Below are 18,391 nucleotides of genomic sequence, written 5' to 3' on the forward strand. Positions count from 1 at the left end.
AGCCACCTTCGATGTGCTGAGTTCGCTTATTACCTCAAGGTTAGGGGTGGTCGGAACACTCCCATACGAGAAATGTTACATGTTATTTTTATGTCTTTTTAAAAATAATTAAACTTTTAAAATTACTATAAAATTTGTAATAAATTACTATTGAATTTTGATTTAATTGTGATTTTGAAAATCACATTATTTTTTGGAGGAACAAAAATGACATTTAGAATTACTCTTCCACAAACACATGTTGGGAGTAGTCGAACTATAAAGCCCCTCGAGCGTGCTACATTTGAACATATTGAAATATGACAAATACTACACAAACTTGTTTGTGTAGTATTTCAAGAGAAATACTTTTGAGAGACTACTGCAGGCTTGTATATTCTTTTTTTCTTTGCATGAGATCTCAAAAACGTTAATTTAACGTTGCTTAAAGAATAGAAGAATTTTATTTTTGTATCACATAGAATTTAGATATGTAGTACTAGTATTTTCAATGCTGAAAGCAAGTATATATGAGTAATGCTAAGTAGCCATATTCTCATTTTACTCTCACCCCCGACCACAATGCGGGAGTTGTTACAACCACCGCCTCCGATGGTTCCAGAGTGGTGCGGTTGTCACTAAAGGTTTGCTTGGGATGGTTTCATTGGAAAGACGGGACAATTTTTTTTTTAGCTGACACAACATTGTCACATCACACTAAGACATCAATAATTTTTTGGGGGGTTGACGTGGGAGTAAGGGGTGGGAGTATGGCTAGCATTTTCCAACAAGTATTTTGTTTTGATCGGAAGGGTCCCTAGTGCAAAGAGAAATGCTACATGCATTTTCACTCCTATATTCTCAAGTGCGAACTTCCTGACGTGGCATAGGAAATCACTATTAGATTTTGATGGACACTATCAGATTTTGGATCGAGTGAACTGCCACGTTAAGAAGAGTGCATTTGAGAGTATGAAAGTGGGTGTGAGAATGCGTGTATCATTTTTTTTTCTAATGCAAATGGCTTCACAATAGCCTTTAGACCTTTAATCCTACCTAAAGCCAACAAGAAGACAAAAATAACCCTAAAAAAGTTTTAACAAGACAAATATATCCTTATAAACTCGGGAAAAGAAAACATTTTTTTTGAAAGATTTTTAGTTTTATCAAATTCGTATGATTAAATGATCCCCACAGCAACCCCTTATCCAATTAATCCTTCAGGAGATTTGTGTATATTTTCTACTTGAAGTCTCAATTAATCCTTAAAAATAATAGTAGGGGTACAGAGTTGTTTTTTTAAAAAAAAAAAAAATTTTTGCAATGGTTTATTATGTTCCTCAAATGACATAATAGATGCTAAAGAAGCCTTGAACTCCTTATAATTTCCAATTAAGAGACCATTTGTTTTTAATGCCTTATTCTGCTTGTCGTAACCTAACATGTGATAAGGGGACAAGGAATCTCTTCATTTTGTTTGAAATTGATAGCATCTATTTTATTGTCAGAATTAAAAGTTAGCGCATTTAACAGTGTACATGATGTCATATTATTTAAATTTTTTAAAAGGCGTGCCAACATTGACATCATGTATACTGTGTTACCGTTAGATGCACAAACTTTAAATGATGATCATGAAATAACTACTATATATTTCATTTGAAATAGAGTGGATCCTATTATGTGATATTCAACCCAAAAGTTACCGCATTGGGCTGAATATCCATCGGTTTCATCTCCGCAGTGAGCTTATTCATCCTCTCAAAAATCCTCATCCCTTGCCAAGCCTGTCAAAAGCGCATTGCAAGAAGCACCTTCCACCGCACTAGGGCTGAAAAGCCGGTTACGGTTGCCGGTTTTTGGACAAAACCGGCAACCGTAACCGGCTGGGCGGTTAGCAAAAATTGCTAACCGCCTCCGCCAACCGGTAACCGGGAACCGGTTTTTCATTTTTTTTTTTTTTTTTTTTTTTGGTTCTTTTGTTTTCTTTTTTAGCTATTGGACCTGTTTTGTTTTGAACCTTTTTTTTTTTTTTTACTAGTTTTCTATTATGCAATTTGTTAAATTAGGCTATTGTTTAAAATACAAAATTACAAATTTGCAAGCAATTATGCGTTTACATAAAATCAATTTGCAAGCAATTATGCGTTTACATAAAATCAAAAATTCAAAACACAAGTGGACACACCATATTCAAAACACAAGTCAACTATCAACACACCTCTTAGACCCCTACATTGACAATATCAAAAAATCAAACCATATTCAAATAGTTCATCGTCCACACACCCACACTCACAATATGAATTGATTCACAACATCAAAAAATCAAACCATATTCAAATAATCCATAGTCCATAGTCTACAAGTCCACTCACCCACACTCACAATATTGTTTGATTCACAACATCAAAAAATCAAACCATATGCAAATAATCCATAGTCCATAGTCTACAAGTCCACTCACCCACACTCACAACATTGTTTGATTCACAACATAAAAAAAAAAAACCATATCCAAATAGTCCAAAAGTCCACACACCCACACCCATCAATTATCAAACCATATCCATAGTCCATAAGTCCACACTCAAGAACAAAACCATCTTGTGGAAATAACAACACGACTCCTATTCGGTCTTCTAGCAAAATCCTGTGGAGATAACAACAATAAATATTATAAACTTAAAAAATTGACAAACTAAGCAATTGCATTGTAATATAAATATAATGACAAGTCAAAAAATGTTAACCTTCCTCTAGGAATAAGATGTGTCAGTCGTCATTGAATGAGAATGTTGATTCTTAGGCCCATCTACAATAGAAAAAGTTTGAGTTAAATAAATAAATAATGAAAAGTAAATGAAATGAATTTATAAATAACTAATTCATAAAAATTTACCAGGTTCATCATAGCTTTCCATAAAGTCCTGAAACACTTCCTCATAGATCATTGGGCGGTTCTTTAACCAGTCTTGTGTGCAAATCAAGGCCTCAACGGTAAGCGGAGACAATGAACTCCTAAAGGTATCCAATACACGTCCTCCGTTGCTAAAGGCAGACTCAGAGGCAACGGTGGAAATAGGAATGGCCAATACATCACGAGCAATGGCTGCGAGAGGAGGATATTTTGGTGTATTAACCTTCCACCAATTTAAGATGTCAAAATCTATAATATTTGCTTCACACCCATCCAACAAATATTGATCCACATCCGACCTACATTCCAAGTCATTCTCTGCGACAAGGTGTTGGGAAAACATATTCCTATATTGTGTCTCTTTATCTCCATCACCACAAATAGGATTGACATCTACTCTTTTTGTATCTTCAACAATGTTAGATGACTCCCCTACTCCTCTCCCATGAAACTTATTGTATTGCTCAATTAAACGATTCAGGAGGTCTCTCACTTTTGCCTCTATTTGATCCGCCCACATAGGCCCATTACATTTTTTCAACCAAAACACCAATGCCTTCATCTTGTTGCGTGGATCAAGAACAAAACCAACATACAACATTAAATTGATCATATCCATAGTCCTCCAATACTTTTCATATTTTTGTTTCATACTAAAACTCACAGAACTCAAGACCTGATCTTCACTGAGACAACCATCATTCAAAGTATTTTGAATAATACAAAGTTGCAAAAAATATGAATTGGAGGTGACATGAGTTGAACCAGAGAACTTCAATGTAGTTTCATAAAAAGTTTGCAAAAATGTCGCAAATGCCCTATCATTTTCCCAATCAATAGGTTGAGGAACAACAAAATGATTATGCTCATCCTCCCCCAATAGGTCAAAAGCTCTTTGATACTTCTCAGCAGTGGTCAACATCAAATATGTAGAGTTCCATCTAGTTGGAACATCTAAACACATAATGTTTTTACATTTAATTTTTTCCCGCTATACACTCTTTAAACTTTGACATCCTCTCCGGTGAAGACCTCACATATCTCACTGCGTTCCTTATATTAGTAACACAGTCACCTAAGTCTTTCAAGCCTTCATGCACAACAAGGTTTAAAATATGAGCGGCACAACGCATGTGAAGAAAATCTCCTCCTAAAACAGTATGACTCTTGTTCTTCATCCTCTTTCTCATATACTCAATCCCCACATCATTGGCTGAGGTATTATCGACTGTAATAGTGAACACACTATCAATCCCCCACTGAGTCAATGCACTCTCTATCATTCTTCCAATAGTTTCACCCCTATGATTGGGAATTTGGTTAAACTTGAGAATTTTTTTATGAATCGTCCAATCAGAGTCTATGAAGCTAGCGGTAACACACATGTAGTTTATATTTTGCAAGGATGTCCATGTATCGGTAGTGATGCATACCCTTTTACCGCTCAAAAAAGTCCTCAACCTAAGCTTTTCTTCTTCATACAGTTTCAAACAATCTTTTTGTAAAGTGATACGACATGGCACTTTGAACCTAGGTTCAATTCCATTTATCAATTCCCTAAACCCATCACTCTCCACATGCCTAAAAGGCAGCTCACTTTTGATGAAATACCGAACAATCAAATTTCTTATATTGTTTGAATCATACTTCATGAATCCAATTTGGTTACCACTACCACCTTCTACCGGTTTCTTGAATGACATTTGCAACATTGTTTGGTTTTTGGGTAGTGTTGAATCTTTTGATTTCTTAAGTGGAGAGTCTGGGCAATTATAGGTAAGGTGGTGCATTATGGCTGAAGTGCCATTCCTCTTATAATGACACCCTATTAACCTATTGCAATAGTTGCACATAGCTTTAGGGTTTTCCTTATCGATCGGTTCCACTTTTTTAAAGTGACTCCACACAATGGATTGATTCACAGGTATTTTTTTACATTGTGACTGTTGGAAAGGTGTGGGGCTTTCAACATTTGCAGTGGAAGGTGTTTCAGAATTGTCATCTACCATAATAGGGGTGGTTGCATCACTCAAAGTGTCTGTCATCTGTTATTAGATAAACAATAAAATTTATTTAATAACCAAAGGAAAGATGAATCACTCAATCACACCTAAAAAAAGTAAATCTCATCTCAAATAAAAAGCTAAAAAATATAAATCTTCATTGATCTAATTACAAAATGATTTCTTCATGCAACAAGCATCTCATAGATAAAAGAAGCCATGTCTTGTGAGTTGGGTTTAAAAGAACCCATCAAAAAATATTGTGAACGTGGCATGATTTTATATATGGTAATTAATTGTATTGATGATAACGGTAGCTGGGTGTGCTTCAGACAACTAAATTAAGCTCTTTTCATGAAGTATATCTTTTACAATTCATTCACAATGTATATCTTCAACGTGAAAATTAATCATAGATTTAATAGCTAGCTGTAATTTGACATGAAAGATGAAAATAAAAATCTATCCTCAAACTGTCTTCGGTAAACAAGCAAGTCCAACACATAAAATATTTAACTGAAATAAAAAGTAAATTAAACTTTAGACTCATGTAAATTACCATTTATTTTCAAAGTTTAATTTTTTTTTTTAAAAAAAATGATTAATTTAATCGTGATTAAATTAATAGTTCAACAAAATTTCAGTTCAAGGCTAGCCAGAATTGCATATCTCTCGGTCTCTCCCGAACCATACCCAACTCCATATTTACTTCTTCTTAAATTTCCACATCTAATTAAGCAAAATCACATATCTGAGAGCTATGGCAAGTGAAGGCTAAAAACAACCCACATCTAATTAAGCAAATTCCTGATCACAAATCAAAAAAAAAAAAACAGAAACTAAAATAAATCAAACAAATCAAACAAATAATCATAACAGAAACCCAAAACACAGCCTATTAAAGTCTAATGATAGAAGAAGAAATAAAGCTTACTAGCAAAGTCGTAGAGAGGACGGAGAGTAGCGGATAGAGGTCGATGGTGGCGTTGGAGCTTCTGTGCGGAGAGAGAGAGGCCGGCGAGTGGCGGAGAGAGGTCGGCGAGTGGCAGAGTGTTGCGAGAAGGGAGATTCGGAGAGATTGAGGGCTGAGGTAGGGAGGCGGCGCACGGCGCAGTGAGAGTAGGGAGTCGGGAGACTCGGGACTTAGGGTTTGCTTAATGGCTTAATGCTTAACGCGTGAAAGTTCAACCTATTAGACTGAATTGAAACGGCGCCGTTTCGGTGTTAAACACCAAAACGGCGCCGTTTTATATATAAAATTTTTTTAAAAAATATATATATAATAAGAAAGCCGGTTACCGGTTATAACCGGTAACCGGCTTTCTTAAAACCGGTAACCGCCATTTTAAGGCGGTTACTGGTTACCGGTTACCGGTTTTTAGGCGGTTTTAACGGTTATCCGGTTATCCGGTTAACGGTTAGGGACGGTTAGCGGTTAGCAGACGGTTATTACGGACGGTTATTTTCACCCCTACACCGCACCACTGGATTTCATCACATGATGTCGACCTATGTTTCTATTCCTACACAATTTAGTAATCAACTGCGAAAGTTTAAAGCTATCCGGAAGCACAACACGTTCACCAAATTTCTAGACAACAACCCAACAATCTCCTCGCCATTGAAAGTCCTCCCCGGCCACTCCCTCCTCGACAACGCTGCGAAAACAATATCACCCGCAATATCATTGGGCGGACACTCTGCATTTGGTTGAAGCATTTCATCAACCATATTATGTGCATAATCGGCACACCCTAATCTGAATAGCACATCAATCACCACATTGCAAAAATGCGTATTTTTCAAAGACGGGTCGGTCTAGTTCGTTAACCACACCAAGCACCTCGTCCACCATCCTGGCCCTTCCCCAGCACCGAACAAGAAGTGATGCCGATATCACATTACAACCAAAAAAACAAACAATTTAATACACAAAATACTTGGAAAAACACTCAAAATTACTTTCACATTTATGTCACATTACAACAAAAAAAAACAAAAACTATATTCTCAAAAGCATTAGCAAACGGGTCCATATCGTATTAACGTTTACCTAATCTGAAAGCAGGCACTCAAATCAATCATTTATTATTATTGTATTCTCTTGAAATTCTCTGCAAAAAAAATTGGGCAGAGAATGAGAATGGAGGTGTGGGGTATGGGAGGTGGGATTTGGATCCTCTCCGGTTAAAACCAAATGGAGAGGAGCTGGTCCCTTATAAATGGAGAGCAAATTTATCTTTTTTCACATTTTATTTGACAATTTTGCTCTTCACCTATAAAGGATCGGCTACTCTTCAGTTAAAACCAATTGGAGAAAATCCGTCTCCATGGGGAGGTGAGTCTTGCATTTCGAGTTGCATAAACACCGCCGGGGGGGGGGGGGGGGGGGGGTGGACCCCAGGAGAACAGGATCCAGCACAGGCATTGTTAAGTTTTTCATTGATGTGATGGGACTCGTTACAAGGAATAATCCCAAAGGAAAATGGGACCAACAACAACCGATTTTGCAGGTACCAAAAACATGCACTAAACCGAAGCCATGGCCCGACGACTTTTGAGATTATGCGGTGGACACAATTATCTGGCCAAGCTGGTACCTCATGCAATCATTCCATCAGTGGAGCCATTATTATAATATTCTCTATAGTGAACCGAGCAGGTCGGCCACTAAACTTTTTTGGCCAACCTCAACTTGTAAACAATGACGATGCAACTGGAATAAGTATCAGGTCCAAATCTCACAAAGAGAAAATCGCAATTTCGCTTCATATATATATATATATATATATAGCTTTCTGAATGTAGCAATTTGTACCGTTTATTTTTGCACAGAAGATTCACAGGAGACAAGCCAAACTCCAGAAGAATAATCTAGAGAGAAACCATATCAAATCCATGCTTCTAGATGCTATGACTATGGAATACTTGACATACCAATCACAATTCACATTCCATGACAGCAGTTCACAAATCAGCACTGGTCAATGAAAGTAGTAACAGAAGGAATAAAACAAAAAGGAGATCCTATCTCTACCTGTTTGATGGGAAAACGTTTTGGCGTTAAATACTCACTTGGGCTACTCGTATTGCTCAGTTATGAAATCACCTTTTAAGCCTATTTTGTTGTCCCTTCCGAGCTCCAACAACTTTATGCAAGAATAACTTTTTTATCATGCCTAAAAGTTGGTTTCCAACTGCACATTTTCGACGCCTTTCATCACCATTACAAAAGGAGAGAAAGGGACTGGGAAAGGGCGGGAGCACTGATACTTCTTTAATTCCAACAGATAACCATTAAGAAGACAAGAGCTAGAGTATCCACAGCTTTTATTGAGAGTTTATATTTGACATGTTCTTCAAATCATAAACATGACAGAAAGGGGAAAAATCATTTAACGGCTGCAAAAATGATATTACTCACTCATCATTTTCATCAGTTAAAGAAGTGGCAAAACATAAAAAAAGTGAATCAAATTAAAACCCCACCACCGAAGAAGGCTGCCGGTAGAATTGTCTGAAAATTACTTGGGCATTTTACCAAAACAGGATTAAGCAGTGCCAATCTTCTCAGCTGCTTCAGCTGCTGCAGCTGCTGCCTTGTCCAAACCTAACTTCTGCAGCTCATTTAAGAAACCATCAACATCACTGGCACCGATTTTATACGGGCTATGGGCAGGACCGGGAAATGAACCATTTGTGACTTCTTCCTTGTACTCCAATAGAGCTTTGTTGATGACATCTCCCACATGTGCATACTGCTTACAGAACTTCGGCGTAACCTTCAAAAGGAACAGTCTCTCATGACTGGAACATTCAAATGAAATGGGGAGGAGAGAAAATTTAGCCAGAGTTATAGTTCTGGAGCCAAACCTTGGCATGATGGGGATGCTGAAGCATTCCAAGCAAATCATGGTAAACTAGAACCTGCATCAATGATGAAGTTTCATTGTAGTGAAACATAAAAATGTAGCGGAGGTACACCATTGTCATGGCAGGAAAAAATTTGGATTTGGGAATTATGCAATGTCCACTATTATTTGCACATCAGAATGGGAAGCTAGGTTGCTTCTACCCCAATCTTGGTAGTTACACAGAAAGCAGTGAGCGATCATAACATCAATGAAACCAAAATAAAGAAAATCATCACAAGCTGAATCACAACCAGGATGAATCTTCCTGGTGAATAAAAGGAAAAGAAACAAATGCGCCTAAAGTTCACTCTCTACTTTGCTTTCAAAACCAACTAGAACACTAAAAAAATTAATCACTTCTAAACTCTGACAATAGCTAGAGTAGTCTAAACTCTAAAGGTCGCCCTTTGACACCTACTCTACTGATTCACTTCTACCAGAAAGTAGGCTGCAACTTCTTCTCCAAGCACTTACAAGACAATTTTAAATTGATTTCATAATAATCTAATATACAAATTATCATCAATGTTTAAGCAGAGGCTGTTTCTTATAAAAGATGGTTCAATCACAGCCTAAAATATATCCGACAAATAAGTAAACAAAGAATAGCAACAACAGAAAAAGAAGGCCAAAATTATTATGGATTCTACAAATAACTAGTAAGCTCTGTACTAAAAGTTTAAATAAGTTGAAGGAGGCTTGGAAAAAATTCAATGCCCACGCCCTATTTGATACAATCAAAAGTTTTTATAAACAAAAACTTTTATTTGACCTTCTTGTATAAATAGAAACTCTTTGTAAAGTTGGACACCAGTATTGAAGGTACCATGACAGTCGCCTATTAACCGGCTCCTATTACACTGTATTGCACAATGCTTTTCTAAAAAACTTTATCACAATCTTCACAATTAAAATCATATTTGATATTTCTCCTCAAAACCACTTAGTAATCTAAACACCAATAATCAGAAAATTCCAAATGCAAATACATATAAAATCAACATCTTTACTAACAAAATCTAGGTAGAACCACATCTTGTTAAATAAACTTACTCAATTAGCCTACTATCTATTCAGCACCTAAACAGAGTACATATATAGACATCTCAAGCATACATATACCAGCAAAGAGTTATAGAGCTTGATCAATGATCTAACCTGCCCGCTGCAAAAAGGTCCAGCCCCTATACCAATGGTAGGAATTTGAAGAGCTGATGTGGCTGCAGCAGCCACCGGTGGAGGCACACATTCTAGAACAACAGAAAAACACCCCACTTCTTGCAAAGCCAGCGCAGTCTTCACAACCTGTAGAGAACAATATCTTTCATCATAACAACAAAATGCACAAAACACAGTTCAAGTGGGAAGCAGAGCCTCGATAAGCACATCGCATAGTGTAGGTTGAGAGTTTAAAATCACATGGTCCTGTAATTGGCTGGTGCGTGTGGGAAGGGGAATTACACATGTGGGAGAATTAGTAGGGGCACAGCCCCAACACCCTCATCACAAAAATGAAAGGGAGAGGGAAAAAAAAAAAAAAAAACCGACGACAACAACAAAACACACAAATAGGTAGGTGCGCACACACAAGTGAGAAAGTGAGTTAAGAGACCTTGACAGCACTAGCAAGATTCTTGCCTTGAGGCCTGAATCCCCCAAGAACACTAATGGCCTGAGGGGTGAGTCCCACATGCCCCATCACTGCAATTCCAGCTTCAACGATAGCTCTCGCTGCAGTAATTCTCGAAGGCGACCCTCCTTCCAATTTTATCGCATCCATTCCTCCTTCCTTCAAAACCCTCACCGCTGTATCAACTGCCTGCCAAAAATCCAAACTGCAACAATCACCAATCATTGCACGCTTAAAACGGAAATCCCAAATCATAATCGTTAGGACTAAATGATTAAATTTCACCATTTCGTTTCAGCTCAAGGTTTTGGACAACTCTTCAAAAAAGGGAAAGAAACAAACACGTCCTTACATCCTCAGACATCCATTGTTCTCAGCAACCAAACCAAAGCAATAACATCTTGGAAAAACAAAAACCCTTGAAAATTTTGGTTTTGTCACATTGATTCCCCACTACCTGACTGGTGCTGGATTCGTAGGTCCCAAACGGCAAGTCCCCGATGAGAAGCGGGCGAGTGGCGCCACGCGCCACGGCGCGGCAATGAACAAGCATCTCGTCGAGTGAGATAGGGAGGGTGGTGTCGTGGCCGTGCACGACCATGGACGCCGAGTCACCGACAAGGCACACGTCGATGCCTGCGGAGTCTAGGTGCACTGCTGACGGGTAATCGTAGGCGGTCACGACCGTTATGGGCTCGCCCTTGCGGTGCTTTTGCTTCAAGTGGGTCAGCGTCACTCTTTGGTTGGGATTCTGGGGCTTTGGGCCGCCGTAGACGGTGCTCTCGGGGACATTGCTCATGTAGCGAAGAATGGCGTGGGGCTTCACAGCGGACTTGGCTCTAGAAAGGGAAGCAATGAAGCCCATTATCTATCTATTCCCTGTGACACAGTTAGAGAGGTGTGTGTGTCACGCTCCCGTTTTGGGATATAAGGGGAACGCAAACTAGAGCTAAACATAATAAAAGATAATAAAAATATTCATATGTATTTCTAGGAGACAACACTAATAGAAGGATTGATTAAGCATATTTCTGCAATGTACATACTATGCTAGGGAATAAACCAAAGTGTTGCCACTGTACAACATACAAAAGGGTCGATCCGGTCTATGCTCTATCGCTCTAGGGAGATCTCCGCCATCCACTAAAAGAACCTGGCCATCTGAAAGGTTTAAAGGAAAAATGAGTGAGTTCGACAACTCAGTAAGTAACACAACACCAGAGGAAATAAAACATGATGTAAAATTTTCATATCATATCTTAGTCATGCTCAAAGATAATTTATGCAATGTAACATAATTAACAATTTAAGCAAGAATGGTATGAAACTGGTAAATGAATAAGTAAATCATTTTGATTCTTTTCTTTTAAAAACATTAGTTTTCCCCCATTTAGACTCGATTCCGCTGTTAACCGTGAGCAGCGTACGTTGGCTTTGTCCCGAAGGACCTATGAGCTCATCTTGTCGTTACAAGGGAGAGCTCCAAGTTGGGAACTTCCTCAGGTGAAGGCCACCCGGCCGTAGCACACACCTTCTCATAACCGTCCTTCGATGTGCTTACCTTGCTACCCATACCAATTCGTATTGTAACCATGGAAAACATTGATGCACCTGTACTTTTCCTTTGGTTCTATAAGCTCTTCTATAACTGTCCCATATCCTTTGAAACTTTGAGAGCTCTTTTCATTCATAACTATAGTCATACATCAATCATATTTCTTTCATAACTGTAGCCATGCATAAATCATAACAATAAAGTAATTGTAACACACAACATTTTTAAATAATGACATATAAATAATTAAAACTTGGATTTAAAAGCAATTTAAAATCATATAAATGAATGATTTATAAAATTCTCCAACACTTTTTCAAAAGATTTATAATAAAATTTGTGGGGTTTTAGGTGTTGTGTCCCCTTACCTAGATTTGCCAATAGCGTCAGGGTCAACATTCTACCAAAATAAATTGCAAGAGTAAGCTTAGAGGAATATTCTGAAATTTTCAGGTCTAAAACTTAAACTAAGGTATCCTATGCACATCCTACATAACATGTAACCATAAATCTCCAAATTGTACTGCATATAAATACAAAATTTCTATCCATATATCGCCAAACTTAAATTTCTCTTGAAACCCAAAATAGTTCAATCAACACCATTACCTTAATAGACTAAATCATCAATACTCAAAATTTATTCTCAAATTAACCAAATGAAGTCATCAATTTCCAGCACTAATACCAACCGAAACTTCCCATAGACAATACTTCAATCCATTCGGCCACCTAAACAATTTACTGTATTATAAGAATGAATCACTGTTTCATAACAATACTCCAAGCAATTCAAACCAGTTTTGGTCTTTTAAAGCTTCTGTCCACAATGTTGTCAAACCATCAAGTGGGTATATCAAAAATTTTAAATACAATTTTTCTAGTTAATAAGCAACATAACCGAGCCTCATAAAGACAAACTCAAATACAGAATTACCCACATACACGTGATACACAAGGAAGAGGGAAATTTTCAACTTTTGAATAACAATTCTTCCAACCCAGACAGATTTTATGCAAGAGGGTTTAATGGGTCAACCTAAAAAGCATCATAAATCTTATGGGTACAAAAGAAAAGTAATTTTTTTTTTTTTTGAACCAAAATTTCATCTTACACGTGAGTTTTGAAAGGGAGAGATATTACTGTTTTTCTTCAAATTTTCAACCCAAGCTCATCAAATAAATGAAACCCACTCAGATTCTATACCGAAGGTTTAATGGGTAAACTAGAAAGCATCATAAATTAGTTGGGTATCAAAAGAAACGAATTTTTTCTTTTTTATTTTTTCCAAGAATAGCACTTACACGTTAGTTTTTGCAAGAAGAGGTTGTCATGGTTTTCTCCCAAATTTTCATAATATATGAGGATAAATGGAATGGGCAGCTAATGGTTTTGCTTAAAAAGATTTATACAACTTATGGGTATCAACTTTATTGAATGGGTCATCAATTTGTGAAAATGAAATCCAGCAATGAGCTAATCTACCGAAAAAGAGAGAAGGAGAACAGAGATAAACATGAAACTAGAGAAGTTGAAGGAATTACCTGCTGTGAGGAGGGGATGATGGATTCGGTCTTTCTCCCTTAACCGAATGCTTCACTCTGCTTACTAGAGAGGAGAAAAGAGGAGTGTATTAAAGGAGAAGAGGAGAGGACAGCTTGGTGGCTTAATTCTGCAGGAATTTGGTGCATCGCAGCCGTGTGAGGAGAGGGTTGAAACGTGGCGAGAAGGAGAAAGGCTAGCTGCAACGTGTATGGTGACTGGTAAGGTGCAGAAACGTGTACGCTGGACTGGAGAAGCTAGAGTCCTAGACTTGTTTCTAGGTATTTGAATCATCTGCACTTCAGTTAGTCTAATTGGAAGGAACAGGATCTCCTCCAGTTCAGTTTGAACTGGAGAGTGTCCACTGTGTCCAGTTAGTTATTATATTAGAGATATTTTTGTCATTTCATATTTTTTCGGACAAATATACGCCTACCTTATAATTAACTGGATATTCTCCAGTTCAGTTGAATCCAAATTCTGATTGGAAGGGCAAATGTCCCGGCAGTAGCTCAAATGGTTAGGAAACCACCAAAATAAATGTTATTAGTTGGAATTATCACTCTTCTTCTTGTGTGAATATGTTAAAAAAAAAAAAAAAAAAAAAAAAAAAAACAAAACAAAACAAAACAAAAGATTATAAGTATAAATTTGTTAAAAAAATATAAAAAGACAAATTTATCATTTCTTTTATATTAACTGGATCTTTATTGAACCGGAGAGAATCCTTGTCCATAATCTTCTTTTGTCATGGGTCTTATGTTGCTGTCTATGGCCTTAATCAAAATGGGTTAGTAGAAAAAAATAAATAAATAAAGGCCAAGGGACTGGTCTAGATGATATGGTCATTACAATTCATAGGCTATACTAAATCTAAGAAATTTTATTTTATTAATGTCTTTAAAAAATTATTTCTTTGGGTTCCCATATAATAAAGAAAAATATATTGTATTTTCTTTTAACAATATATGGTGTTATACAAAAATTTTCTTTGGGTTCTTCTTATATTAAATATTCTAAATTTTGTCATCAATGGGTAGCTTAATCGGCTAAGGACCACGCCTCATGAAGCGAAGGTCACTAGTTCGAATTCTCCCTCCCCCTTGTGTGAACATGTTAAAAAAAAAAAAATACTATAAATTTTTTGTAGGTTGTTATAGCGTGTGTTGGGGAGCTGTATTTTGTTTGGTTGAATTGATTGTCTAACATATATTTGCAAATAATTGAGGGCAGCAGGCGTTTTGGGTGTCGCCTACACCAACTTGAATCGGTGGGAAGGTACATTTTCTAACTATCGCATTCGTTTTCGATGCGGGACGTTATTCACACGCTCCTGTTGAAGCCTGGGAACGTCACTCTTGGAAACCGTGACAGTGTGACTCTCATTCAAGTACACGAACAAGAAATCAAATAAATAGATAGTACTAGTTACCGGTGTTAATAGAGAAATGACTCCTGCACAATAAATATGTTTATAGTTATATAAATGCTGTGCATAACTATTGTGTAAGAATTATTGTTCGTGTTAATATCAAGAGGAAGCTAGAATTTTGAACATATATATATATATATATATATATATATATATATATATTTTAAAAAAAAAAAAATCACAATTTCGCTTCATACATATAGCTTTCTGAATGTAGCAATTTATACCGTTTATTTTTGCACAGAAGATTCACAGGAGACAGGCCAAACTCCAGAAGAATAATCTAGAGAGAAACCATATCAAATCCATGCTTCTAGATGCTATGACTTTGGAATACTTGACATACCAATCCCGATTCACATTCCATGACAGTAGGTTACAAATCAGCACTGGTCAATGAAAGTAGTAACAGAAGGAATAAAACAAAAAGGAGATCCTATCTACCTCTTGATGGCAAAACATTTTGGCGTTAAATAGTACTCACTTGGGCTACTCTCGTATTTCTTTGGGTTCTCGTAATCACCTTTTAAGCCTTTTTGGCTGTCGCTTCCGAGCTCCAACAACTTTATGCAAGAATAACTTTTTGATCATGCCTCTCCTCACCATTACAAAATGAGAAAAAGGAACTTGGAAAGGGCGGGAGCACTGATACTTCTTTAATTCCAACAGATAACCATTAAGAAGACAAGAGCCCGAGTATCCACAGCTTTTATTGAGAGCTTACATTGGCCGGACATGTTCTTCAAATCATAAACATGACAGAAAGGGGGAAATCATTTAACTGCTGCAGATATGATATTACTCACTCTTCATTTTCATTAGTTAAAGAAGTGGCAAAACATAAAAAAGTGAATCAAATTCAAACCCCACCACCGAAGAAGGCTGCTAGTAGAATTGTCTGAAAATTACTTGTTGGGCTTCTTACCAACAAAGGATTAAGTAGTGCCAATCTTCTCAGCTGCTTCAGCTGCTGCCTTGTCCAAACCTAACTTCTGCAGCTCATTTAAGAAACCATTAACATCACTGGCACCGATTTTATACGGGCTATGTGCAGGACCGGTAAATGAACCATTTGTGACTTCTTCCTTGTACTCCAATAGAGCTTTGTTGATGACTTCTCCCACATGTGCATACTGCTTACAGAACTTTGGCGTACGTAACCTGCGAAAGAAACAGCCTCTCATGATAGATTTTAAAAAGAAGCATATGCATTTTTGCTTTCTAATAGCTATAATTTGTGCCATAAAAGGTAGGAACGGAATTAAGAGATTGAAACATGATAAAAAAAAAATAGGAACCACGGATCATGAATTTAATCTAAAAAGAGTGTACCTGCTCTGATACCAATTGAAAAATATGAGTAATTACCTTTTCTCCCCACTAATTACCAACTTTTGCAGAAATCCTTCATGAACTACCAATTTGACCAAAATAGAGCATTCAACTACCACAATTACATACTTTGCCCCCTTTCGTCAGTCAGAGTGGTTAAAATAGACGGTCAACAGGTCATGTGCGGTTCACATGCCGTCTGAGCCGATTTTTTCTTTCTTTTGCCCTCAGCTGTGGTTTTGAAAAGACGAAAATACCTTCAGTAAAAAAAGTCCGAATTTGAAAATACACCCCTGTTGAATTACGCATATGCCCTTACTTTATCATCCAAAATGTCTGGAATGCCCCGTGAAGACCTAAGAGAACCCTAATCACCCATTGCGACGCACAACTCATCTTCTACATGCTTAGAAAAAAAAAAAAAAAAAAAAAAAAAACCCTGTCTTCTACAATCTCAGAAACCCTAGAAATCTTCTAGAACCAAAGATTCGCACTTCGTGGTTGGATTTGCACTAAAAAGTCGGAGCAAACCAAGATTCGCACTAAAAGGTTGCACTTGTTTCAGATATCGTCCGACTTTCACTTTTTTATTAAATTAAAAAATGTGTTTTTTCTTGTCGGAGTGAAGTCAAAATTTCACTCCGACATTCTGTGTGGTTGTTGTTGTTTTGTGTGATAAATTGGATGGGTTTGTTGATTGTTTATTACTTTTAGGTTTTTTTTTTTTTCTTGTTTTTTTCTCTAGTGGTCCAACACGGTTGTTTGTGATTATTTGTCGGTGGTACCCATTTGTTTGCTGGTGATTAATTTTTTCTCTTAAGTGGTCCCGAATGTACATGGATGTGGCAGTTTATTATATACACTCTGACCTAACATAGATGTAATTCAACAAGTTTTGCATTGTTTTTTGCAACTATTTTTGTATATATTATTAACAACTCTTTGTCAAAGAACATGATTAAATACATAGTTATTTAAGTGGGACCTCTATTTAATTAATTGTTTCGTGCATAGATTGAAGAAGACAGCCGAAAGAAAAAAAGAAAAAAAAAAAAAGAAAAGATGTAAACTTGAACACTTCTAGTACATGGTAGGTTTCTAGTTCAGATGTAACATAGAACCGTAAATAATTCAAATTCAGATGATAACTACTATGAGAACCATAAGTGTTTGCTTGTTCGATTAATGTGCTATTGATTCTGTTACCTAGAATATGACATCAAATTAGGCAACAAAGTATGTTGAATGTTTTTGTGACACCCTGGTAAAGTTAGTCATTGATTAATGTGGCACTGATTTTGTTACCAAGAATATAACATCAAATTAGGCAAAAAAGTATATTGAATATGTAGTTATTTAAGTGAGACCTCTGTTTAATTAATTGTGATATTAAAACAATAAAGTTAGTCAATAACGAACCAACTTCATTTGATATGTTAGTTAATAAGAAATTAAGATGAGTTAAAACCTTGGCATTTCATGGATTCCATGCATGCACCAAAAATAAAATACTAACTACTCTATTTTCAATTTTTTTTTGAAAATGATATGAAAACCTATCTTCAATTTGGATACTCAACTAGACACAGAAAAATAAGTGTATATTATTTCAAAGTTTTTTTTGTCAACAAATGATCTCTTTGAATCTAGTAATTTGCAATACTTGAGTTTCTATAGGAAGGCAATCATCTTAAAACTGACCATGGTGTGTGATCTTAATAGTTTCTCATTTTTTATTACTATTATTATTTCTCTATTTTTGATTAAGTTATCCTCACAAGTACTCATATTAGTTTCTATGTTATATGTGTAATGTCAAGCAATCGGCATATATAATGGCAAACAATGAACTGATCTTTAGGGTTTATTATGGGAGCCAGTTTGATCGACAATATAGGTGCACGTATGTTGGATGGAATATAGGGTTGTACGAAGAGTCTTATGACCTGGATCGTTTGTCTTTTATTGAGATCAAAACAGTAGTTAAAAAGTTTGGATACCAACCAGGTGACTTAGTTTACTATCATGAACCCTATAAAGAATTAGATGATGAGTTTGTTCTATTAACATCTGACGAGGATGT

The 18,391-nt window shown here is 36.6% G+C and overlaps 2 protein-coding genes across 3 annotated transcripts; both read right to left on the reverse strand.

Annotated features, from left to right (window-relative positions):
* Window positions 1–2,738: 2,738 nt before the first annotated feature.
* On the reverse strand, window positions 2,739–6,633 carry LOC133852517 (zinc finger BED domain-containing protein RICESLEEPER 4-like). The gene is made up of 6 exons (XM_062289285.1): window positions 6,487–6,633; window positions 4,836–4,944; window positions 3,932–4,127; window positions 3,203–3,840; window positions 2,882–3,091; window positions 2,739–2,794 (listed from the first exon to the last, which is right to left on the reverse strand). The coding sequence occupies exons 1-6, from the start codon at window positions 6,631–6,633 to the stop codon at window positions 2,739–2,741; spliced, it is 1,356 nt and encodes a 451-aa protein (XP_062145269.1).
* Window positions 6,634–8,296: 1,663 nt separating this feature from the next.
* LOC133852312 (3-methyl-2-oxobutanoate hydroxymethyltransferase 1, mitochondrial) lies at window positions 8,297–13,906 on the reverse strand. Of its 2 annotated transcripts, none has more exons than XM_062289048.1 (7): window positions 13,547–13,906; window positions 11,493–11,607; window positions 10,904–11,325; window positions 10,429–10,635; window positions 9,975–10,121; window positions 8,776–8,829; window positions 8,297–8,684 (listed from the first exon to the last, which is right to left on the reverse strand). In XM_062289048.1, exons 3-7 carry the CDS (start codon window positions 11,309–11,311, stop codon window positions 8,454–8,456), a joined length of 1,047 nt encoding a protein of 348 aa, XP_062145032.1. In that variant the 5' UTR covers window positions 11,312–11,325; window positions 11,493–11,607; window positions 13,547–13,906; the 3' UTR covers window positions 8,297–8,453. The 2 variants fall into 2 exon arrangements, with proteins under 2 accessions (XP_062145032.1, XP_062145031.1); XM_062289047.1 differs by having other exon boundaries at window positions 11,536–11,607; window positions 13,547–13,905.
* Between the last annotated feature and the right edge of the window lie 4,485 nt (window positions 13,907–18,391).

This window comes from Alnus glutinosa, chromosome 12 (genome assembly GCF_958979055.1).
Source record: "Alnus glutinosa chromosome 12, dhAlnGlut1.1, whole genome shotgun sequence".
Lineage (NCBI taxonomy): Eukaryota > Viridiplantae > Streptophyta > Magnoliopsida > Fagales > Betulaceae > Alnus > Alnus glutinosa.

Bases quoted from the DNA above. Each gene is read 5' to 3' on its own strand.
- LOC133852312 (XM_062289048.1), bottom strand. From the start codon at position 11,311: ATGGGCTTCATTGCTTCCCTTTCTAGAGCCAAGTCCGCTGTGAAGCCC. The intron at 10,636-10,903 runs GTAGTGGGGAAT...GATTTTTGGCAG, and splicing joins ACGAATCCAGCACCAGTCAG to GCAGTTGATACAGCGGTGAG. The intron at 8,830-9,974 runs GTTAGATCATTG...TCATTGATGCAG, and splicing joins GACCTTTTTGCAGCGGGCAG to GTTCTAGTTTACCATGATTT.
- LOC133852517 (XM_062289285.1), bottom strand. From the start codon at position 6,633: ATGGTTGATGAAATGCTTCAACCAAATGCAGAGTGTCCGCCCAATGAT. The intron at 3,092-3,202 runs GTAGGTCGGATG...CTCCTCTCGCAG, and splicing joins CGCAGAGAATGACTTGGAAT to CCATTGCTCGTGATGTATTG. The intron at 2,795-2,881 runs GTAAATTTTTAT...TTTCTATTGTAG, and splicing joins GGAAAGCTATGATGAACCTG to ATGGGCCTAAGAATCAACAT.